The sequence below is a fragment of the Lissotriton helveticus genome, chromosome 8, assembly GCF_964261635.1.
Source record: "Lissotriton helveticus chromosome 8, aLisHel1.1, whole genome shotgun sequence".
Classification (NCBI taxonomy): Eukaryota; Metazoa; Chordata; class Amphibia; order Caudata; family Salamandridae; genus Lissotriton; species Lissotriton helveticus.
Window position 1 is genome coordinate 151,643,525 of NC_136069.1, and position 25,646 is coordinate 151,669,170.

Consider the following 25,646-nt stretch of genomic DNA (forward strand, 5'->3'; position numbering starts at 1 on the left):
TTGATCTTGCACTTATGATCTCCTCTATTGGCACCATGCCAAGATCAAGTCTAAGAGGGATCAAAGGCGTACTGGGCGGTAACCCAACTAGGTTTCTCACAAAGGACTGCTCTACCTTTTTAAGGTTCATTATCTGCTTGTGCCCCCAAAGTTCAGCCCCGTAAATTGCTGCCATTCTAGCCTGGCGACAATATATCTCCAAAACTGGGGACACCGGCCTAAAGGTTGACTCCCTAAAAACTTTGCTTATACCCCCTGCAAGCTGGGATAACTTAAGTGTAGACTTAGCAATCTGCGTGTTCCAATCAAAATTCTCAGTCAGAGTAACACCCAGATAAACAAATGTTTTAACCCTTTCAAAGGGAGTGCCATGTAAAACCGGGTTTGGGCGTACCCGCTTAGGGGGGTTAAAAATCATAAACTTTGTTTTTCCCAGGTTGATTTCCAATCCCCAAAGCTCGCAAAACTCCACGAATCCATCAAGTGTTTTTTGAATGCCCGATGATGTTCTAGACAACAACAGGGTGTCGTCTGCGAACATCAGAGCGGGCACTCTACCTGTAGCCAATTTAGGGGCATCATTGTTTACCACACCATTCAAATGTTCCACAAGGCCGTTAATGTAGAGGCTGAATAGTGTGGGTGCCAGCACGCACCCTTAGCGAACTGCTTTTTGGACAGGGAATTGATCTGTGAGTTCGCCATGCCTTCCACACCTGACCTGGGCAAAGTTGTTGACGTGGAGCCTAGATATAACGGCTAGTAAATATGGCGGGAGTCCCAGGTCTGCTAGCACCTTCCACAGTTTTTCACGCGGAACTAGATCAAATGCCGCCCGCAGGTCCACAAACACAAGGTAGAGGCTGCCACCCTCTACCTTTGCTGTTTTCCAATACAGGACCTGCAGGCGAAATATCTGATCTAAGGTAGAGGTGCCGGACCTAAAGCCTGCCTGGAGTATAGACAAAATCCCATTCTCATCGATCCACCCGAGAATCCTGTCAAGGATAACCGTCCCCATCAGCTTTTGTGATGTATCAATTAAGCTGATGGGTCTATAGTTGGAGGGGGTTAGTGGGCAGCCCTTTTTTAGAATAGGCACAATTTCTGCTCCTAACCAAGTAGGGGGCAGGTCGTCTCCCTGCAAAATGCCATTAAATAGAACGACCAAATAGGGGGCCCAGATTTTAGGTTGTGCCCTAAACAAATCCCCCGGCAATTTATTCAATCCTGGAGCCTTGTTAGGGAGCAATTTACCTATAGCTCTCTCAACCTCAATCAAGGCAAAGGGTTCAACTGGGGCGAGGCATGTAGGGGCGACAGTCAACCATCCACGCTCTACAGCCCCGTTGATGCTTTGGAATTGCGGAAATTCAAGAGTACTAACAGGTGAGCCATCAAACTCAGAGGTGCCATATAGGGCACAAAAATGGCTTTCCCAGATTGAAGGGGCAATATTGGGGGCAAGCGGGTGGGTATGCCCACTAAGTCCAGTTGCAACAATGGACCAGAATAATTTGGAATCCTTACACCTAAGTGCAGATCCCAACTCCTCCCACATTGTGGCCTCCCATTCCTTCTTGGCATCACAAATTGCCTTTTTATATGTAGTGCGATGCACCCTGATGGCCTCACTGTCGTTAGTTTTTATTACTGTAAGCAAGGCCTTTTTGGCCTTCCGACAGGAGGTATTAAACCATCGAAGAATCGTGGTCCGGGGCTGGTTTGCCCTTCTCACAGGGTACAGGATATCTTTTAATATGGCAACCAATTGATTATGAATTTCAGTTGCCCTACCGTAGTGTGGCTCACTGGTTAGAGGCGGCAGACCCGGGAGCAGAAGTCGGCCTGGGACCAGGGTTCAATTCCCGGCGCGGCAGGGTCGTTGACTTGGGTCAGCGTACTCGATAATTCTCGCTTCGGTGCTTACTCTAATCAGGGTTCCACTCAGCAACTCTGGGCATTAGCTTGCCTAATCTCCACAACGGCCCCATCAACTCCGGGGATGCCTGGCTCCACCTTGGGGACTCCCAGCAGGGATCATCCCACAGGGAAAGCCAGGACGGGTTCCCCAGAGTTATACAGCGCCAGGAAACCTACGGACGGGTAGCAGTGCGCTTTACAAGCTCAAATACATACATACATACATACTACCCAGATGGCCGAATTTACCCATCTCTTCAATGAGCGGAATAATGGTCTCATATAGTTCAGCGAGTTTACTAGTGGACGCTTGTAGGTCTGGCCATTTAATCCTTCGCCTACAGTTTGTTATTATTAATGGCACAGTAACGCAGTGATCGACCGGAGTTGAGCCTTTCAACCCAAAACTCCCCGGTTTAAGGGACAGAACTAGGGCATTATGGTCGCTGTCAAACCTTTCAATGACCCTAGTTTCATACAGCCTGTCCCAGTGCCTAGCCTCAATGAAGATATAATCGATTAATGAGGTCTGATTTAATTGATTAAACGTATCTGGGATGGCCCAAAGCAAATCAACATCATCCGGGTCACCAAAGTTCGGGTCCATGAGGGGCTCAAAATGACAATTAAAGTCTCCACCCAAAATTAACACGGTGGAGGGGTCAATCAACTGAATGAGGGTTAACAAAGTTTCGATAGCCTCTGACTCAAGGCCCCGCCTAACTGGCCTTGGGTATGTATTAATCAAAGCAATATTTGACCCATTTGGCAAGGTCAGCAATACACACTGGACATCCAATGAGTTAGTTAGGATTTGTGATGCCTTCACTCCCAAGTGCGTGCCGACCCATATAGACAACCCACCCGAGGGCCTGCCCCTTTCACCCATGCTTGCCAAGATATCGTATGTTGCAAAACCCTGGGCTATACTTTCTTTTAACGCCCAAGTTTCTTGCAACACACAAATATCATGTGAAGCCATAAAGAAGCCCCACTCTGGAATGGGCAATTTACTCTTATGTCCCGCCACGTTCCAGGATAGGATTTTAACTTGAGCAACAACCAGATCTTGCTTAATTGGTTCACAGTTCAAGGAACCAGGAAGATCATAAATAACAGAAGAGCTCGCATCTACACCTTGCTCAGGCTCACAATTCAATGGATGTCGATCATCAGGAGAAAAGACAGTTGTAGACTGAGTGATTTGTTCAGGTACCACGATTTTTAGTAAGGGGCTTAATTTTGCATTTGCAACTAGGTTGTCAGTAGTGGGTAGCATATTGGTAGGGGGCCCCGTCTGTCAATCGCAATCATCAAAGCCCGAAAAGGCATCGAATCTATTTGCAACTTCCAGCGGGGTGAACGGTAACAGGTTGTCCATCCTCCTATTTCTGTTTCTATAGTTCCTAAATGGTACAGTGTCCCACCCAGGTACATTTTCAAAAGTCATAGAGTTAGATGCGTGCGTCATATACCGATTATTAAAAGGTATAGAAGGGTTAGTCTGCAGGCAAGGTAAAGCCCCAGGGTACGTTATAGGGATCACTAGAGGTCTCGGATAAAAATAAGTTAATTCACAGGGAACGATGGAATTACCAACATTCCCTGGAGACCAGTTTAGAATGTATCTAACAGCTCCAGGATCTCTGAAGTTGATAACAATTAGGTCCCCCTTTATGTCTTTTGCTCTGCTGCCCAACCAGGGGAGTCGCCGGACATGCAGGATCTCCCCATTATTATTATAAGGAAGTGGGCGGTTTTGACTAAGCCAGTGCATGGTTTTGTTTTTTAACTGAGAAAACCCTTCCCTCTTACCATCCGCTAATGTAGGGACTCCCGTAAGGACAACCACAAAAGGAACCGCTTCCGGGGGTAATTCAACTTGACGCACCCTATGGTTCACTGCCCTAACGGGGCTGAAACTTCCCCTCTCATCTCGCATGTGTCCTATATAAGATTTTTTTTCTCCCTTCTGAACTTCACTGGCAGCAAGCGGTGCCGATTGTTGAACTAATTTGGGAGGTATTGCCCTGTGTTGTTTAGAATTTATAGGCTTGATAGTTTTGTTTGCAGGAGTGCGAGATGACACTATGGCTGCGGGGGGCAGTGATCCTTGATCGCAAGATCCTTGATAAACCCAGCATTATTGCTAATAGCCAGCTCTAAATTCCCCAGCCGTTGCTCGACCCTCTTCAACCTCTCTATTATAGGTAGTATAAATGACCTAACTAAATGTTCCATACTTTCCAAAGGAGCAGCAGACTGTGCTTCCTTTGGTGGGCAATGTAGAGGAATGACTAGACCTGGTGGAGTTAGTACAGTTATTATAGGGGCTTTTGGGTTGGTACAGTTGCTGTAGGGGCCGTTAAAACTGGGGAAGTTGTTATAGAGGCCTTTGGAGTTGGCACAGTTGTTACGATAGCCTTTGTGGTTTTACCAAAGTCGGAATGACTAATCTTGCGTCTTTGCGGATCACCACCCCTCTTTCTTCTTTTACTTGGTGGTGGACCATGAACTTTGGGCATCACTAGTTTCTTGGCCTTCTTTTTACTAGTCTCAACCACTAGTAGAGGTGGCTCAACTGTCACATCTGCTCCTATAGTAGAATTACTAGGAAGAGATATAATGTTCGTAGACAGGTTGTTGGACATATCATGTAGAGGGGACATATCTCGCAAGAGCATAGGAACGCTATCTATAGATAAAGGGTCCTCATTTTCAGTATGGGAGCTTACATCAAGCTGAGTGGTTTGGTTAAAAAAATCCAAGGAAGGTCTATTTTTCATACATTCAACAGAGCGATGTCGCTCAGCCTGACGCTCAGCAAGTGCACTCTCCCTTTCTATATCTGGAGCAACCTTAGTAAAGTAGCTATCTAGTATGCCTTTACTAGTTCCCCCTGCCTTCACGGGTACAGGTTTATCGAGAGTCATGGCCATAGTAGGCTAACAAAATGTACAAACAAATAGTCCTTGGCAACGCGTTAGAGTATTGGCCCAGCCCAGCCTCCTCTTGCCTCTGAGGGCCTAAGAGGGCCCGCCCTTTGCCCGGGCTTAGCCCGGCGCCGCCCCGCGCGCTCCCGCAAGGCGGGAAATGAGGCTTTGATTTAAATGCCTCCTGGCGCAGTGCGGCGGGATGCGACTTCCGGTCGCAGGGGCTGATGGGCAATGTGGTTCCAGGTCCCCTCGCGCTCTCCCCCGACCGGCGGTTTCACTCGCAATCTCAGGAGTGCGGCGGCGGGGGGAGAGCGAGAACAGAAGGGCAGTGGCCAGAAGCAGCAAACAAATGACGGACCTGGCAGCAAGTAAGTTTGTAGAAGTCCCCGCTCTGCCGCAAATGAGGCTCTGATTTAAATGCCTCCTGGCGCAGTGCGGCAGGATGCGACTTCCGGTCGCAGGGGCTGATGGGCAATGTGGTTCCTGGTCCCCTCGCGCTCTCCCCCACTCGGCGGCTGCACTTGCGATCTCAAGAGTGCGGCGGCGGGGGGAGAGCGAGAACAGAAGGGCAGTGGCCAGAAGCAGCAAACAAATGACGGACCTGGCAGCAAGTAAGTTTGTAGAAGTCTGGTTTGGGAATACATAAAAAAAACACAGGGGAGTAAAGGAGCTATTCCTCTAGGAAAGGACAAACACAAGAAGAGAAAGAAATGCCACATAAGATGCAAGCAAATGAGATTGACAAGAGGGCCACCTAACAGGAAGAGATGAGATAACCCAAAGCCAAGTATTGGTCCTGTTCTCAATGAGTCTTTGAAAACAGACAGATAGAATCTGGCTACAGAAGAGACCTAATAAGGGAGTGCAGCTTTGATAGTAAGACTACTCAGCAAAGAAGAAGATGTGAAGTCTTGGAGGAGGGGCTTTATGCTGCATGCTGGCACCTGATTGGAGCACGGGAGGAAAGGTCTCTCCCTCCTTGCAGATACTGAAGATCTTAAAGTGACATATTATTATGTTTCATGTGTTTTACTTTTTTTTTAATCCTGATATGGAAGTAGTAGAGAGGGTCCCTTCCCATCTTGCATAGAATTCTATTTGTGGTGAGTGAAGCAGTGCATTACTCCTCCACACAGTTGCACGCATGTTGTCAGCAGCGATGAATTATAAATACATTAAGCCTTTTTTCCTAGTAGCCCGGGTCCACTACTGCCAAGTTCTAGGATTAGCGAATGCAGCGGGAAACATCCTTTACAACGCAACTTTTACCACGCAGTGCCTTTACGACGCAACTTTTACAACGCAAACCATTACAACGCATTGCGCTGGGGGGCGCTCTAGGATAGGGAATACGTTTAATTTACTATCCAACACCTTCCCTAGTGTCCACGGGGGCTGGAGTTGGAATAGTAAATTAAACTATTCACTATCCAGCACCCCAAAGCGCTATGCGTTGTAAAGGTTTTCGTTGTAAAAACCGCGTTGTAAAGGCATGCGTTGTAAAAGTATGCGTTGTAACGTCATACATCCGAATGCAGCAGCTGCCAAGTCTGGATTTCACCTTAGGTTTCTTTCTTTCAACACTCTCACTTCAGCTAACGGGTTGTTTTTATTCCCTGCTTCCTCCCTTTCCCATTTTTTTCATATCTTTCTCTTCTGCATCGTTTCTTCCTTTTGTGACTCTCCCTGTTGCTCTGGTTCAAATTTTGATAAGGAGGTCCTGGTCCTCAGAAATGAATGCCAATGCCGACCATTTGCTATCGTTGGTACAAATTAAGCACTGTTTGTTAAGCACTGTTTGTTAAGCACTGTTTGTAAAGCACTGTTTGTAAACTTCTGTTCAGCGCGAGCATCAATGCTTGTGTAATAATAATCAACCTTATACACAGAATTGACTATTCTATCGTGATTACCAGCAACTCCCGTTCTTTCTTGAATGAAACGCGACTTTCTACACTTCATTTTAAGTGTATTCCGATGTGAACCGCTGGGTGGCACTGTAAGCATGGTAATCTATTTTTTCTTCATTGATCTGGGTTACTGTGAAGTGTAGTTCACCTTCAGATGGAGCGACTCCAGGCTGTTGCTCCTTGCAATTTATGCTGTGTGGGTGAAAATCCCTGTAGGTGTGTGCTTGATTTTAACATTTCAGCTGACCCTCTACAATGCATTGTGTTTCTCCCGCACCTTTCACAGATGCTGCATTGCTTCGAGACACAATGAAAAATTAACCGGTCACAGTACCGTATTTCCTGCTACACACATTATGCATGAGCATTCATTTGGTATTTTCATAGTTGTATTCTTTTGTATTTTTTTTTCATTTTCGATACACGCAGCTTCAGATGTCTGTTACAGGCAGCATGTCATACATTAGATAGAGTTGGATTTGATTCAGCTCCTTGCTCATGTTTGGACGGCTTTCCTGTCTGTCTCCGTTCCCTGTTCTTTATTGGCTGACTTTCCTCCCTTTGCTGCGTATTCCCACCTCTGGAGCACAGCTTGCATATCGTTGGTTTTTACTGGATAAGCCGTAACCTTCCAGTGCTGACATCATAGATCTCATGGAACTACTTTTGTCTTTTCCTCCACCATTTGATTGATTATTTAGTACTCCATGGGGGTGCATCTCAAGCGTCTTCCTCTGCTTTACTGCTGGAAAGTGTGCGTGCTCGTGCTCTTTTTTGCTCTCTTAACCTTACTCACTCTGCCTCTACCCTGTCCTCTGCTTTACTGCTGGAAAGTACCGTTATTATAATATATAATAATCCATATTTGCAAACTGCGAACATATTAATATTATATAAGTTTTATATAGCGCTAGGTAGACCCGTAGGTGTCAGAGCGCTTTACATGATCATGCTAGAATACAGTAACGCAGTCATGCAATGAACATGAGGCGAGAGTTCAATAGGCAAATGGTACCCATCAAAGGTGCTAGTAGAGACACAGTTCGAGAGGATCTAAAAGTCAGAGGAGCATGTCACCCCTTAAGCTTTCAAGGGTCTGGGGGGCCACCGGGGAGATTTAGTGAGCTATTGCTCAGAGTCACATGGTGCTGAGCTGTGAGCTGCCGCCGGCACCAGGGACCGAACTGTGAGCCCACATTTTGGAGTCAGTCACTCTGGCCACTGCACCACACCTCTCCCCTTCATAGCCCTTGTTGTCTCAAAAATGGATTACTACAATATTCTATTTGTAGGCTCTCAAACATGTCTCCTCAACAAACTACAGACTCTTGAAAATGGGGCAGCCAGAATCCTATTGAATCTTCCCAAGTTCTTCTCGATCTCCAACTATATTAGTGAACTTCAATGGCTTCCAGTTCGAGCACGCATTCAGTTCAAAATGCTTTGTTGGGTCGACAAGGGACTACATTAAGACACTCCGTCTTTGGTGTAGGAAATTTTTAAATAGTATTCCTCCTTCCTATTGTGCAGATTCCCAGAATAAAAAAAAAATCCTACTCGGGTGGGAGAAGTTTTTCCTACTCTGCTCCAAATTGGTGAATTTCGGTACCTAACCATCTAAGATTTCAATCCATCAATCTTCTGAAATGCACGAAAGATTTAAAAACTTGGGGGCATATTACCAAGGGCCTTATCGCTGCTTTAGCGGGAATTTTTCCCGCTAAAGCAGCGATAATTTAATCGCCCTATTACCTAGCTGTCGCTAACACCAGTTAGCGACAGCTAGTAGGAGTTAGCGAGCCTCTGGGGGCCCACTTTGCATGTCAGCGATATATATCGCTAATGACATGCAAAGTGGACGTGCCAAGATGTTAGCGACTGGAAACAGTCGCTAACATCGCTAACTCCTATTACCAACTTTTGGAAATAATCGCGCTAAGCACGATTATCTCCAAAAGCTAACGCCTGCCCAGAGCAGTTCTTAGCCATGTTATCCAATGGTAGGTGGATAACATGGCTAAGAGCATTTGCTCGCTAATGCATGACTATCACTGACTTTTCAGCGATATTCATGCATTTCGGCCGATTTTTATCGCTTAGGAGATAAACCTTGATAATAGCAAGGCTCCTAAGCGATAAAAATAGGCGCAGCACGGCGATATAAATGTAGCCGCTAACCAAGCTTAGCGATATTTTTCGCTTACGCTTGGTAATATGCCCCTTGGCTCTTTAAATCCGCAGCCTAATTCCTCTCTCTGGCTTTTTATGCACCTTTTTAAATGCACCTGGCATTGGCAAATCCAATGTTCCTCCTTCCGTGGATTTGGCAGCCTTGGGCTCTGCTGCTGGGGACGAATACATAGTTATGACCGGCTGCCTTTTGTCAGGAGCTTGTCTCAGATTGTGTGATCCAGCACATCGATTTATTCCATCTTAACAATTAAACTAACAACCTGATTTAGAGTTTGGCAGATGGGATACTCTGTCATAAATGTAACAGATATCTTGTTAGCTTTATTGTAGGTGCATTTTATTTAATGGCATGTGTAATAAGGCGGACAGGATATTCATTGCGATTATGTCCCTGTACCCGCCGGCCAAACTCTAGATCAGGCCCTATGTTAAAATAATTGGCATCAGATAATCATTCACAGAATCCAAGCAGAACCATATTTAGGCCAACCGCACAGCTTGAGCAGCTAAGATGAACTCCTGAAATTGGCAGCGAGGTCTAAAGACATAAAGTTAGATTTTACGCTCATAACTCAGGGTATTAATTTGAACCAAATTAAGCGGCCAAAAGTCCCAGTAAGCCTGGCTGACCATGCCACAGTTGGATATAAGAATTCCAGGACTATCCTCTACTAGAACGTTGGAATGTTGAGAACTCCACTGATGAAAATGAAGAAGCTCAGGGCTAATAACAGCCCACACAGACCTTTTGCTCCAACATTGCAATATTTGACTTTCTGAATCTCCTTTCTAAATTTGGATCATTCTATAGGCAGGGGGTGAACTGTTCTAATAACATAACAGCTCTTCTGTCTTGGGCTGTAACTGTTGTTAAAGGCCCTTTATAGGTCTTGGGCTCAGGCCTACAATTTTGCTTCAGGGCATTTAACAACCCATACACACCTCAGAAGCAGCCTATAAAGCTATACAATCACTGCCTTGGTAAATGTATCATTGGGAAGTGATATGATTTTCTTTTCTCTGATAGTTGCATGACTCATGCCACTTGTCGCAAAATGCCTATTTTTTGCATGGTCATCCCCATATTGTGTGTACTGATGCTCCTGTTTTTTTTTACTCAGTGCAAAGGGACTCTGCTAATCTGGACCCAGTGCATGTACTCCCCTGACCCCTAAATCATGTCTAAATTGTTTATACTCCCAATTGGGTTATTTAACTTACCTATAAGTCTATAGTATATGAGTCAAGGTGTACCCTGGGCCCGTTAGTTAAATGTGACTGGTGGATTGCAGCATTCAATATGCCACTCACTAGTGACAGTGCAAATATGACTGCAGGCCTACCATTGTAGACTGGTCTTGGAAGTGTTAAGGTTAAAAATTGTACTATCAAAATAAAACCCTTTGACAGGCCTAAACCTTCCTTTCAATATTAAGAAGCCACTTCAAGGCAGGCCTTATAAGCCATATGGCAGGAAGCATGGCATTCAAAAGACGGAGATGTAGAAATGTAATGTTATCCATGTGCATGGAGGGAAAATTCTACCACTCAGAGCTTTTCTGCCAACATTTAATGGCTTCACCTGAACCTTTTATGATGGCAATCTGGCCTCGCAGATCCCAAGTCTGCCTCACCCTGTTGTCAGAGACTAAGTCAGAGGGCAAAATTCTGATCAAGTCGAACCTGGTTTCTGTGTCAGACCCATGCTCCATTGCAGACAGCCTTAAATGGTGCCTAGTTACTGGTCAAGAGCAACCAGGTGCCTGCGGTTGGCGTTTATTGCTTTTTGGCGCCATTTTTATGTAGAAGTTAGAAAATGCATAACTCGGTTTTCCTTTTTTTGGACTTTTGTCATTTTGTTCATTACATTAATCGTTTTTTCATATTTATTCTCTATTTTTATAATTTGAAATGGGATTTTTATTGTGTTGTATTTTCAACACTTTACCTGTTTTGGTACTTTTAAATGCTTTACATATATTCTTAAATTAAGCCTGTCTGCTCAGTGCCATAGCTCGTAGGGGTTACGCTCAGGTTAAAATGTACTGAAATCTTTAGTGGATCAAGCAAGAACAGTGACTTTATTATTTGTGGTGGACTTCCATCCACCCCAACTAATAATCCACTTTGTCACAGTCATTATTTCCTTCTATGTTTTTATGGCTCATTAAGTTTGAAAGGTAGACTTATGGCTTTATTGTACAAGAATTTACATAGAAACAGAAGTCTAATTCTAAAATGTATTCATTTCACTGTGGCATGTGACATGATGTTTTTTGTAAGGTTGTAATTAATTATCTTTTCTGGCTTTTTTTAGGTTTTGTTAGAGCCTGCTTTAGTTATTTCACATATTTTATACATTTCATTCACAGAAACAAACAGCCCGATTCACAAAGATAAAGTGAGACAAAAGTCAAACTTTACAACTTTCGGTATTCACAAAGGGCATTTACAACTAATAAAGTTACACTTTTGTCTCAGTTAAAATTAAGTTTTAGTCTTGCATTTAACCGAGGCTAAAACTGAGACAAAAGTCTAAATTTCCTACTCAAAAATGCCCATTGTGAATAACGAAAGTCATTAAGTTAGATTTTCTTCTCAGTTTACCTTTGTGACTCAGACGCAATATGTTCAATATGGTCCAGTATTGCCGTCAAGGGGCTCTAGTGTTCATGCAACAGACTTGTGGTTTGTAAATGTCACCAGAACCCTGGGATGCCAATAAAGAACCCTAATACACGTTAGATGTTTTGTATTTTTTATTTTACATTTTTGTTTCACTGTAGCGCTTTTCTTCAAAATGCACATAACAATGGGTGCTGGTTGAAATTAGAATGTTTAGGCTTCGTTTACATTTCATGAACACATTTTTGATAAAATAATGGTAGGTACGAAGGCCACTGGTTTTAGGTGATTCCATGGCTGCAGAATTAGCCGCATAATTATAAGTTTAGTGTACTTACCACATAAATTACATAGTTTGCATATGTCACAGAAAAATGTTGCTTCTATTTCAAATCTATGAAAATAACGCTACCAAAGAATGTCCAGAGAAAATTAAATTTTTTGCTGCATAATATGGTTACTGACAAATAATTTGGTCCTCCTTGCTGCATAATCCTAGGAGACACACATAATATAAAAACACACACAAACCCCAACCTGACTTGAACATTGGGTGGTTTATTGAAGTAAAAAAGAAAAATACTACCTGCACCACTGTAAGGTCTCCTCTTTACCTCCTGTGGCACTTCCTGCAGACTTTGCCCCCTGGAGAGGCCCAATTGTTAGCAAGGGTAACATGGGCTATAATGCAAGCAAGCAACATGTGTCCTCCAGCCACTGGTTGAATAGTAAAAGACATTTAGGAGCAGTGGGCCAACACGACTGGGGCCCTGGTCCCACTTCACGTATGGCACTGTTGATAGCTATGCCCCCGGAGAGGGTCTCTTCATTTCTGCCCCCACATAGGGCCTGATAATGAGTGGCTCTGTTAATTCCAACCCTTGCATGAACCCCTTTTTATGCATGGGTCAGAATTACGATTTTGAAGGTATTTAACACATACAGTAACTATCGGATGCGGTAAATAACTCAACCTTTGTTAAATTTCTGGAGGTCAAACCTGACTAAGTTTAACAGGGCAAAAGCATATAGTACTTACCATATCATCCTAATTTTGGTGCATTGAACAGCAAAATCCGCATATTATAGATGTTATTTACCGCACCCAATAAATAACATGCACTGTTGTATTGTTATTTATCAGGTGCGTTAAATAACACCTAAACTTGTAATCAGCCACTAAAGAATTTATGGACTATACCCTAAGGGGCTCATTTATGAGCCCTTACATCACTTTTGCACCACTGGTGCGTCACTTTTTCTGATGCACCAGCAGTGTAAAAAATGTGCATTGTTGCGCCATATTTACAAAGTGACTCATCTAGGTAGATGCGTCACTTTGTAAACCCCTGCGCTACATTATACCTGCGCTAGGTATAATGTATGCAGGGGGGGGGGGGGTGTTCTGATGCAAGAAATGGTCGTAGAAGTGACACAGGGAAATCTACCAGATTTCAATGCGCTACTTCTAGGGCTTCTGTGCTGCGTGACAGGGAAAGGTCAGGAATACGCCATATTTAAGTCAATGGGGTGCATTCCTGCCTTTTCCACTGTGCTGGCACCCTTTTGGCTGCCCATCGCCAATGCAAGAAACTTTCACCCTATTTCTCCTCATTATGCCTCAGGCATAGGTTGTTTGTCCATTCTCATGGTCTACCACTTCTGGTAAATCTGGTAATGCGTCAAAATCCTGAATGTTTTGTACGAACTCCCACACAACGCCCATTGAAATGCCTTTCTGGCACAGAGGAATGCTTTGCAGCCATTTGCACTGCGTTGCATTACTCAATATTTATGAAGCCACTCAGGGCCACGCAAGGTGGTGGAAGGGCCATGCAAAGGGGCTCCTAAATATGCCCCCTAAGGCAGGGTAGTTATTCGGTGATGTGAAAGGTGTACTTTTTTAACTGTTGAGAATTAAGGGATTTTGTGCCCACTGCAGCATGTTGATCCTTTGTGTATTTAATTTGTTTTTGAGGAAAATGTATGACATTTTTAAACTTGTGTAGATAATTAAATTTTTTATTGTAAATTCAATTTGAGGTTTGTTTAATAGACTGCGGTATAAATAAACCTACTAGATTATGTAATTCTGGCAATTTCAAATAGTCTAGATATCATATTGGTCCAATGAAATCTTGTCAATTCAGTGTACAGCCCATTGACACACTCCCTCATTTCTGATAGGGTTAGAGTCAAGATCTACCTGAGACATGTATTTAATGGTGAAAAAGCGCGCACCTGATTTATTTTATATGTACCGCAATGACCAATAATTGTTTCGGCTTGGTTTTTTAAGGATACTTCTTGCCATAATGTTGGCTGTACCATAATCTTGGCTGAATGCAATGCACTTATAATCCGGGTGGAGAGATGCTAAGTCCTTTCTTTGTCTCTACACAGGTGATTCTTCTCCACATATGAACTTTGCTGGCGTTCGCTTGATTCCTACCAAAGTTTGCAATTCCAAGACGGTCTATGCTGGAAACATCAAATCCTCGATGCTATGTGCCGGCTTCTTGGAGGGCGGGGTCGATACCTGCCAGGTATGGAGTCCAAATCTTGCCCTTACTAATAAAGTAGATGTGTTCTTCCTCTATTGTAACTCTGCCATACGCAAAGAGGGTGTTACCAGAGACCTACCTTAGCTAATATTTGTATGTGTGATAGGAAAATTGGCAGTGTGAAGCCTCCTAGATATGACAGATTCACTGATTGAAAATCATTCCTAAGAACAAGACTTACTCCCTTTTCTGTGTGCTGTACATTTTCTTGCAGAAGGTGCACATGAGTTGCTGTTTGAACAAATCTTCAAATATGTCTCACTGTTCCATGCGCTCTTTAACAATCTGCTAAACATCTATGGATGAAGCCTGGGAAATCCAACACATTTTATATATTTGTGAACTGAATCAGACTTTGTGTCCCAGAAACTTGCTTTTTTACATTCTTACTGCTCCATACTTTGCTGGCATTGGACCCCAAGAATACTGATTTGCGCAAAGCAGCCTGAGACCTGAGATATCTGGCCCGTAGGCACACCCACACACCACTAATGATGAAATGAAGAATAAACAACATGAACATTAAAAAGAGGCTTTGAAATTTCTCATAGCCATTTTAGTTATCGCTACAGACAGCTTTATATATATATTTCTATTGCCAAACTGAGGTAGCATGGTTAGCAGAATAATGGACTGGGATGTATCCCCAAGTAATTACCAGTGGCTGAGATTCATTCATGCATTCCACCCATCACTTTTTAGTATACTTCAGTATGACATCACAAGAGTGATGGGTATTCCCAGGCGTAGGTCCCATGCACACTGTGCCATTGGATCCAAGCTACGCCAAACTGAAGAGCCCTGCAGTTTGGGCTGGACTGCTCATGTTAGAGAAGGGTGAAGACTGATTTCCACCCATCACTTTTGTGTATACTTTTTTGGGGTACTTCAATATCACAGACTAGTGGTCACACACTACCCATAGGACTCTCACACCCCTCATAGATGTCCATAGAAAGTATCCACCATGATATCTAGCCACAATCACAAGATTTCTGCTTTGGGATTGAACAACCCTTCAAACTAGCCCTCTTGGAGGCGACAGTATTAAGCAAAGCTTCTGAGTGTGTACAGTAGGCCTCACGAGCCATATACGTATTTCACTAGCCTCGACTAAAAAATAACAGCCCTTTATTCCGTTGAAGCTAACGTGGCATCTGTAGTGTGGTTTCTGCAGCTTAGAAGTTTTGACTACTTAGTGTGTCATCAGGAAGTCTCTTTCTATGCCCCAGTCTGTGAGAGTATAATAGTAGCAGAGGCCACTATTTCTGAATGCAAAAATGCAATTTGACTATGTAGAAAAATGGGAGGGCTTTCCCAATATTCTGTGGGAACAATGGCATTTTGGACAGAAGCAATATGCTCTGAACCCCAAACTTGGGTTTGAGAGAGTAGTAGAGCAGTGAAGAGGAAGAGGTTCCTCTTCATTGAAAGTTGTCGAAGGAGATGTCTATCTGCACTAAGTTCAGCAGAGGCACATGAGGGGTGCTTCAAATTTAGACTTGGGCTTCCCTTGACATTGCAGTAGGAGAGAACTTGAGAAAGTCTCCAGAGAGAATACCATTTAAACGGGCTCTGCAAAGTCAGTGACAGGTGAATATGGTATATATTGTTTAGAGGTCAGGTTTTCGACCTGTATCCTGTACCTCATATCAATGTGAAACCGATGAGGAGACAGACTGTCAAAATTATAATGAAAGCAGGACATAAGTTATTGAATGCTAAATGAATTCATAACGCTATAAGAGAAACTCTTTAAAATGAATAAATGGCAGGGACTTAATTTGACCCCCATGGTATGGTGGTCACTAAACATATTAGCAGGAACATCTTAAGGATTTTGAGGGCCCTGAGCCAAAAGTATTTTGGGGGCCCCTGCCGATTTGAATTTATGATCCAATTTCAGCTCTTTCATATCCTCTTTGACCTGGCCACTGACAGTACACTGGCATACTTGTCCAAATGTTTTGAGTTTACATCTGATATTCAAGGACAATGACATGTGTTTTCAATATGGTAACACAGGACCAGCTCACAATATTACTGCAATTAATCTCTGTGACACCCTCCATATTCTCATATGTAATGGCCTATTTGATCTAAAATAAACTTTTTGATGGATGTTGAATGAAACACAAAACAGTTTTCTGCAAAATGTCTGTAATAGATTCTCATTTATCACCCACATTATAAAGACTGTAACGAGAAATAGTATTTAAAACAATCTATTTAAGGTTTATGCAAAGTCATTAGGGAAAGATTATCTGCAGAATAGAGCTGGCTCTATCGGGGGCCCCTGAGAGCCTGGGGCCCTGGGCCAGAGCCTACTTTATCCATGCCTTAAAACATCTCTGCATATTAGTATTTATGATCTGATGCTGTGAAATATTGTTGGTGTGCATGACTCCTTCTGTGGATGTATTAATAAAAGTTTGTGGCATTAAAAAGTGCCCCTGTACCAATTCTAGGCATTCACTACGAGGGAGGTACCTCTGAATCTGTTTGTGTGTATGACTTCCACTATGAAGGTTATGGTAAAAATGGTGTGCATGCCTCCCCTTGATGGAGCCGGGTTCCATGTTCTAAATTTACTCTAGAACCCTCGGCCGATGTCACTTTTTCTCTCCATGAAAGTGTGGAGGGGAAGGAAATCGTTAACCAATCAATCATTACACTTCCAATGAACCATGACTTGGAAGAATCACAGACTCCCAGTTAAGTTTAGTTAATTTATTAAAAAGCCAAGAACAGTTGGACAGACAAGCACCTCAAAATGAGCGTGTAGAAATACATTGGAACTAATGCAAAGCCAAACCTATGGGTGAAATTAAGACGTTACAAAATGCACAGAATAACAATTTTCAGAACACAGGATACAGAAAGTGATGGCTTCAACATCTAGATTACCCTTCATTGGAGGTTTCTAGGTACAAAGCATTAGTCTGTCCCTACACTACCACTAATGTACCATTCCTATTTAGCATTTCCCCAAGGCAAGTTCTGTAAAGGAGTCAGAACATGAAGGCTTCCTAAGAAGTCCACTCACGTTGAATGGGTCAGGTAGCATAAAGCTACAGAGCTCGTTCTAAGATGCTCTCTCACTCTCAAGGCAAGGCAGAAGTCTCCCGGACACTGTCCCTAACTTCAGTACCTTAACTTGCAAGTCATATTCCGAAATGCATTGCAACATCACACCATCCAAACAAGCCACCTCCTTGTAGGTACATTTTCACACCGCAGCAATGCTCCCAGGCCTCGGCTAGATGACCTTGATTCCCAGGCTCTCTCCCATGTGAAAGTACAATGACCCCTTAATATCAGCATCGCCCCTCAGTGTATCCCCCCCCCCTCTTAACTCCTAAAACAAAGACATTATTCTAACTAACAAGGATGAATTTCTCCACCTTCAACAGAAACATGAGAAAGAACAATTTCCACATGCACATGAAATTCACTAGTGAGTCTAATGCGAGAGCTTCTAGGGTAAAATAATACAATTCAGGCCTACAGAATTCGGTCAACATGAGAAATGGCACATAACTTCATGAAAGTACACACATAAAATGAACACTATTACTGAGCACATCCACGTTAACACATTACATAAGCACATCAATTGTGTGAGTACTCATTAGCTACATATACGAATTCTACACGATAAGGTTTTTGTCTAACCACATACAATTGCAACATTAATTTCTTTATGTTTACTTTGAAATATTCTTAACACTTCACTTTTTACGTTATTACCGGACACGTTCTAATGACCCAATGTTATGTTTTGTTAAAATTATTATAATATTTATAGAGCGCGGGTAAACCGATCAGTTTCTTGGCGCTAAATATAAGAATAGCCAGGAGCCTGGTAGGTTATTCATAAGCCTGGATAAACAGCCAGGTCTTGAGAAGTCTCCTGAACATCTGGAAGTCTGTACAGGATCTTATGTCAGGGGTAAGGGCATTCCAAGAGTGGAGGGCTAAAACCGCAAATCTACAGCCGCAGAGCTAGGAGTGGCCAGGAGGTTCAAGTGGGTTGAGCACAGATTGCAAGCAGGTCTGTATCTTTGGATAAGGTTGGAAAAAAAATTCAGACAGGGACCATACAGAGTTTTAAAGATAAAAACCCGCTTTTGAAAGTGCAGTGTTGTTTTATGGGGAGCCAATATAACTTCCTCATTAGAGGTGAGGCATGTTAACACAGTAAAGGATTACATGAGGGCGCGAACTACCCATGATTATAATGCACCCCTACAAATGAAAGAGCAAAATCGGGCTTTAACACCCTTGTGAAGGTGTCACAAAAAATTGTGGCTGCGCGCAACTCCCATTCAGAGGTGTCAAAGACTCTCTCCACTGAGCTGGTGCTGAAAAGTATTGGTGTCCATAATTCCATCGAAGGGTATGCTGCAAGGGAACTTGTTCATGTGAAGCTGCTAAGAACATGAGATCATCAGCAGACATCTAATGGAGCAAAGCGTTGAATTTTGGTCTTCAGACTCAGGAGTTGTGTTCATAAAGCCATACTGCCTTCCCAACACCAGACTAATATAGGCTTCCATATCAATCAGAACTACAGTGTCTTTTTAAACAGTAAAAGCAGATGAGGCCAAATGTGGGAGTGTTTCAGGAGACTTTGTTGGACTAGTCATCAGTGACTACAAGCACGACCGCTTTGTCCAAAATACACCCTCTTTACTGCCTCAAAACAGTGTACGTGGCCTTTAGCCGACAGTGATGTCTCAGCTTAACAACAATTGCTGAATCTTCTTCAGAATAATGCAAGGTAAAAATTAAGGATCTTAAAAAGATGACAATCTGCTTTAAGAACGTCAGTAGAAAAGAGATAATCTGAAAGGCTGACTTTGCAATGGATGGATGGGAATTATTCCGATTCAGATACACGTTTTTTGTTGTATCATTATGTTGGCCCAAACAAAGTAGAGTTTGAAGGTTTTTTCCTCTGGACAGAGCCACAGGTGCCTCTTGGATTTCACCAGTACATCCTACTTCTGGCATCAATTTAATCAAAGACAAAATCTGAGAAAACGTTCAGCCTACAGTTTTATGATATCAAGTGAAGATGTGTATTCCAATCAGCTTAATTGGAAATAATGATTGGAAATTCATGAGTAAGAATAGTGCCTTTGCTGTAATCTGTTAAGGTCCCTCCATTTTGAGCTAGATAAGCCCCAGAATGGTGTTTCCATAGAGATGATTTTACTCCTTCAATCAGTGTATATGCTTCCATGCATCTAAAATCTGCCAGATTTAACTACAGGGAAGCAATCTTCAGAGCACATGAAAACATAGCAGCAGTTTCCCCAAGTCAACATTTGTGACATGAAATCAAGCAACACCCAGGCCTTCAAGACCAGCATCATGTGCTCACTATGATTTGGATGTAGGAGAAAGTGGGATAAAATGAGGAAGAAGTATTTTCATGAACTGCCGTCCATGATTTTGTAGCTGGTTAGTGAGTAGGGTGGGAGATAATTACCCTCCGCTGGCAAAGGTTCACAGAGTTTTACCCACTCCGTGTTATGCATGTAATGCAGAGTTCTGGCCAAAGTCCGCCAACCACTGCATTACAGAGTTTTTTCTCACGTGCTGTTTGCCAACGGTAAGTTGCAGAGCAAGAATTGATGTCACCTAGCGCTGTTTTCAGGCACTAGGAAGGCGCTCTGTGAGATTTTTTCAATGCAGGTGGTCACAGATGTTCGTGACCATTCGTGGTGAGAAAGCTGCCAGTTGAGAAGAAAATCTACTCGAGCTTCTTATGTCACAATACTCTTTGTTCTTTAAAGTGGCTGTGGTTGGCTAAATAAAGAAGATTGCAATAAGATTAGCCTCCGGTCTTGTCATAAAATCTACTCGAGCGGCTGCACAGAAGCAGCATTTTCTGGTGCGCCGCGTGCTGCCATTCATGCTGATTTTGCAGCATGGAACAAGCTCCCTGAGTTAAAAATCAGCACGAGCAGAATGACATGCCGATGTCCCACCCCTCATGGCACTCCGCAGAATCTGACAGAGTTTTCATGAAACTCTGCTGAGTTCCATGGAGTGAAACTCTGTGAGTTCCGCCCACCCCTATACAGTGAGTGCTCTGTGAGCCCCATGCAACCCCCACTCTAGATCTATACTGTGATTGTGACCAAAAAATTGAGCCAGAAGGCCATACTCTTTTAGCCCCAGTGTCCATGGTTTTGCATGTCTCTGACTCTGAAGACTCTGTACTTCGAGACCGAAAAGAAACCACTTCACTTGGACCAATGTAATCACATTGAGATCCATTCAGGTACAATTGTGCATCAAGAAAGAATTCTAATGGATCTCTAATGGAGACCACCCCATAGCCTCTATTCAACACCATGTTGGTACTATGTTCCTCTACCACACCCCTACTATGCACTTCACAATGACATGTTGGATGCAATGTGGCTTCGAGCCGAGGTGACATAGAGCTCTGGAGATCTGGTGGGGAGCCCTGTGGGTTGCCTGCATACATGAGGAATACCCAGATGCCTGCCAGATCTCAAGAGAAGCTTCTCTGTGCTGCTGGCGGAAGAAGAATCAGGACCCCTTCCTAAATGAATGTGCAGTATGGCATAGTACCCATATTCAAGTGCCTGGAGTTCTCAGCACACCTGATTTCCTTTTTTATTTATTTGTATTTTTTATTAGAAATCAGGTGCGTACAAAAATATATTTCCAGTTGAAACATTAATACAAAAAAGAAAATCGATATACCAATAAGGCACATACAGTTCAATATAAGATAGAAAGCAGAGATTGTCAAAATTCATCATAAATACCATTACTACGTAGCTATATCAGATAGCAGCATAATTCATATTATAGACCCTGCCTATTAGCCGCCCTCCAGTTTTTCAGAGGGGCCCAAATATTCTGCCCCAATTCCCTCATCCTTCTACCCCGGCGGGAATAGAGTGAGGCTTCGATATTGTGAATACCAAGCAATCTTGATAGCCACATCTGAAATGTAGGAGGCAAGGGGTCCTTCCAACGTGCCGCTAGGAGAATTTAAAAACTGATATACCAGTAAATATGAATGCCTCTTTCTCCTTCTTCAAACTTATTTTAGAATCAATCCCAAATATAATAGAGTGATTTTAATCCCTAGCAGCCCCTCCCAAATTTTTTCAATCTCCTAACCCAAATTGTTCAATGCACTACATTCTGCAAACATGTGAACTATATTTGCCGGGCCACAAGAACATCTCGGGCATTTGTCATCCTCTCTCTTCCCCCACTCAAATAACTTAGCAGGAGTAAAATATAGCTTAAATAGTGTTTTATAATGCTGTGCCCTAAGATTTGAGGATCGGAATAGATTATTTGCCATCTGCAGCGCTCTATCCAGATCAATGTCAGGATCCCCCAGGCAGACTGCCCAGGAGGCTTCCACCTTTTCCATATCATCTTGCACTGTGTCAGCAAGAGCACCATAGACACTACCAATCCTAGTCCCCCCCGCCAAGAGATAATCAAGTATTTCCACTCTACCTCCTGGGCAAATCCTGGGTCTGATCGACATTAGGGTTTGAAAAATTTGGATATATTTAAATCCATGCTTTGCCTCTAATCCAGATTTCTGCTGGAGCTCAGCAAACCTGAGAGGGGCCGAATCTAACCATAGATCCCCAATCTGCTAATACCATACAATTCCCAATCTAACCAACCTCCATCACAGCTCAGCTGGGGGAAAAGTCTTGAGTTCCATAGAGGTGTATGCCAATTAAATTTTGGGATCCCTAATGCTTTTTGACAATTTTCCAAACCCCCCAGGCACTGTCCACAACCTTATATCTTTATTTATTGTAAAACCAGCGATCTGTGTTGCGCAAAATAAGCCCAACTGCTTCTTTCCCCAACAGTAATTCATAAATAGAGGGAGGGTGGGTGCTACCTGGGTGACTGTTAGGTGGGCTAGGGCTATTGCCCAACAAAATCGCCATTTGGCTCAATAGAAACGCTGCAAAGTAGAGTCTAATATTTGGGGCTCCTAAACCTCCTCTATCTTGAGGCAGGGCCAGATATTTTAAAGATCTTCTTATCTTACCGTACTCCAAGATTAAATTTCTAAATGCCGCTTCAATGGAGTTTAACACCTTCTCACCCATTAAAAGTGGAATTGAGCGAAACAGATACATCAATTTCGGTAGCATGGACCTTTTTAACACATTAATTCTCCCTATTAGGGATAAATGGACTACATCAATCCTCTTTAGCTCTGATATAATTGACTCAACCAGAGGTTCATAATTTTCTTTGATTATAGCATCCATTGAGGCACTAATTTTGACCCCAATATATGTTGCCGAGTCTACTGTCCTGCTTCACAATATTATTTGAACATATTATTTGAGTTTTATTTTCATTAAGTAGGTACCCGGAACTACGGCCAAATTCCGCTGTAATTACCTTCAGGGCATCCATAGCAGACGTCGGGTCAGGTGTTAAAACAGCCAACTCATCCGCATAAGCGAGCAGTTTGGTTTCAAATCCATTCAAGGCCACTGGGCTGATATCTGTACTTCGAGACCGAAAAGAAACCACTTCACTTGGACCAATGTAATCACATTGAGATCCATTCAGGTACAATTGTGCATCAAGAAAGAATTCTAATAGATCTCCAATGGAGACCACCCCATAGCCTCTATTCAACACCATGTTGGTACTATGTTCCTCTACCACACCCCTACTATGCACTTCACAATGACATGTTGGATGCAATGTGGCTTCGAGCCGAGGTGACATAGAGCTCTGGAGATCTGGTGGGGAGCCCTGTGGGTTGCCTGCATACATGAGGAATACCCAAATGCCTGCCAGATCTCAAGAGAAGCTTCTCTGTGCTGCTGGCCGAAGAAGAATCAGGACCCCTTCCTAAATGAATGTGCTGTGTGGCATGGCACCCAGATTCAAGTGCCTGCAGTTCTCAGCACACCTGATTTCCATCGTGGTAACAGTGCACTACTAATGATGAAAGGAAGACATTTCACAAGCTTAAGCTTTTCAACAAGTCCCATTCACAGATCCCAAGACCATACATTCAAGTTTTATCGGACAACACTCCTCTAGTCTTAATTTACAGAGAAAGATTAACACTTGGTCTCCGGATGAGCCAGATGTTTGCTGTCATGGGCCATCCATCTCATTGTTTACTTGTTTGGTATGTTAGGCTGATCCACCCTCAGCGCAAAGAGAGGCAGGGCTCAAGGAAGACTAATCAGTAAACAACGGCTTCTGCCCCTCAACTAGGAGGTTAAGTGCCGGGGTCCAGTTCTGTTGATCAGCCCCAGGAAAAGGCCAACGTTTAAAATATTCACAATTGCAAAGATCACAGGGGACATGGAGCACCTTCCTCTGCAGCAAGACAGTCGAGAAAGAAGGATCCAGGCAAGGTTCTTCTAGTGAGAGTGCATGCGAAAGAGAGCTAATTATTTTATTAACTAAGTTAGCGGAGTGCCTCAAGGAGCAATATTCAGCCACTGGCTATCACTTACATCATTCACAGACATTCATTCACACAGCTGGCTTCTCTTCAGTACATGTGTTAGGAATGTCTCCATCCCACGAGAGAAGGGGAGATACTGGAGGTAAACAAGGCTAACTACCTCCAAGAAGAGGGGGTGGGCGAGGAAAGGAAGAGAGAACATCACAGGAAAAAAAAACATTAGTACTTGCACAGGTAATTGCTGTGCAATGTAGTGTCCAGGCTTGGGCGGAGCCCTACTATATACAGCAGAGCCACTTTACGAAATGAATTCAACAGCATTGAAAGATATTGTGAATATGTAAGCAATGAAATACTGATGATGTCACATAAGAAAAACAAGGATCCCTAACCTAAAACATACCAAAGGGAACATGAACTGAGGAAGGGAACAAAACAGCATAGAGGGGGAGCCATACAACACATGTAAAGATGCAAGCACCATCTAGATAGTTATTTTTTAAGTTTAGAATTATTTATTAAGGTTATAAAAGTAAATATGTTAGAAAAAATATGCAAGCACTTCAATCCAAGCAGAAGGAATGAATAAGAGCACACATTAGTTCTAATAACCAGAAATAAGCAAATAACAAAATGTAAAACCAGCAAAGGTTAGCACTACATAAACTTGTGAATTAGAATACCATATAACCTGAATTGAAAAATATGAGCAGTTACCAAACAAAGTGCATTTTAAATTTTCATAAGAAGAAGAAGAAAGATAAGAGGGAGAAAGAGGAGAAGGGAGAGGGAAGGGAAAAGAGGGAGAGCGTCTAATGAGCAACAGCAACATTACCTAAAAAAATTAACTAAAAGCAGTCATAGTCAACTAAAGTATTATAACATTTATGGGGGCTCGTAATTGGTAGCAATGGATATGGAATGAGCTGATTGTCTGGATAAGAAAGACGTAAGTGGTTCCCATAGTAACTCCTATCATCTTGCTAGTAGTTCTGACCGTTTTATAGAACCCGGGGTGCAGTGAGCTTGCGCCACTGCCTCTGCTGGCCCCAGTCTGGAAGTACGTGTTTCTATCACCCATGTGTTTGTGTGGGTCAGCCTCCATGAGCTGGTTCATAACAGGTTTTTAGTCTTTCATGTTCAGTCCAGTATATATGTGCCTATTTCAATGTTGTTTTGCACAGGTGTCTCTTTCATTTTGTTCTCCTCAAATCCTGACAACATTCAACAAGCATACACAGTTCATCACCATGCTGCTTATAGAGTACAAGCCTCTTCTATCTATGCCTTTATAGCCACATATCCCTTAGTAAAATATGTTGTTAGTAACTCATCCACTTGTCCACTCAGTCACTGATTTGTTTCTAGTCTCATTTGCTCTTTTTGTTCTTCCTTGTTGACTATCTTACCCTTTCCTCTGTCCTTGAAATAATCAGCGATTTTCCACCTACTTCTGTCCTGTTCTTTTTTGCATTGACAAGGAAACACATCCCCTCCTACCTGTTGATTCCGCTGTGGACATTGTGTGTCATCTGTTTTATCCCATGCTCCAGGGAGACAGTGGTGGGCCCTTGGCCTGTGAAGACGTGAAGACTTGGAAGCTGACAGGTGTCACCAGTTGGGGTATCGGCTGTGCAGTGAAGAACAAGCCAGGAGTCTACACTCGCACCTCATCCTTCCTCGACTGGATCCATGAGCAGCTCGAGGTCTGTTGTCCCTTCTAATTAAACACATTCAAACCCCCAAGCCCCAAAGAACATTTAGCTATTGCTGGCACCGAGCGCCCCCTTTAATTTCCAAGGGACCTATTAGCAAGAAATAGCGATATTTATCGCTAAACATGGTTAGCGACTTTTGTTTTATCGCTGGCTATCGCTGGATATTTTAGCGGAGAAAACATGCTATTAGCAACGTTTTTCTCCATTGTGCTAAAATATCCAGCGATAGCGGCGAAATGCGAGAGTATCGCTGGAAATCCAGCGATATTCTCGCATTAACGTCAATGGGGGCTTAATGTGAT

At 43.0% G+C, this 25,646-nt stretch overlaps 1 protein-coding gene across 1 annotated transcript in view; it reads left to right on the forward strand.

Moving 5' to 3' along the window:
* TMPRSS3 (transmembrane serine protease 3) overlaps nucleotides 1–25,350 on the forward strand; it is a 232,240-nt gene extending 206,890 nt beyond the window's left edge. Inside the window, exons 13-14 of the mRNA XM_078658856.1 lie at nucleotides 13,991–14,133; nucleotides 25,180–25,350. Coding sequence (XP_078514982.1) covers nucleotides 13,991–14,133; nucleotides 25,180–25,350 — 314 coding nt within the window. The remainder of the gene's footprint in view (nucleotides 1–13,990; nucleotides 14,134–25,179) is intronic.
* Nucleotides 25,351–25,646: the final 296 nt, after the last annotated feature.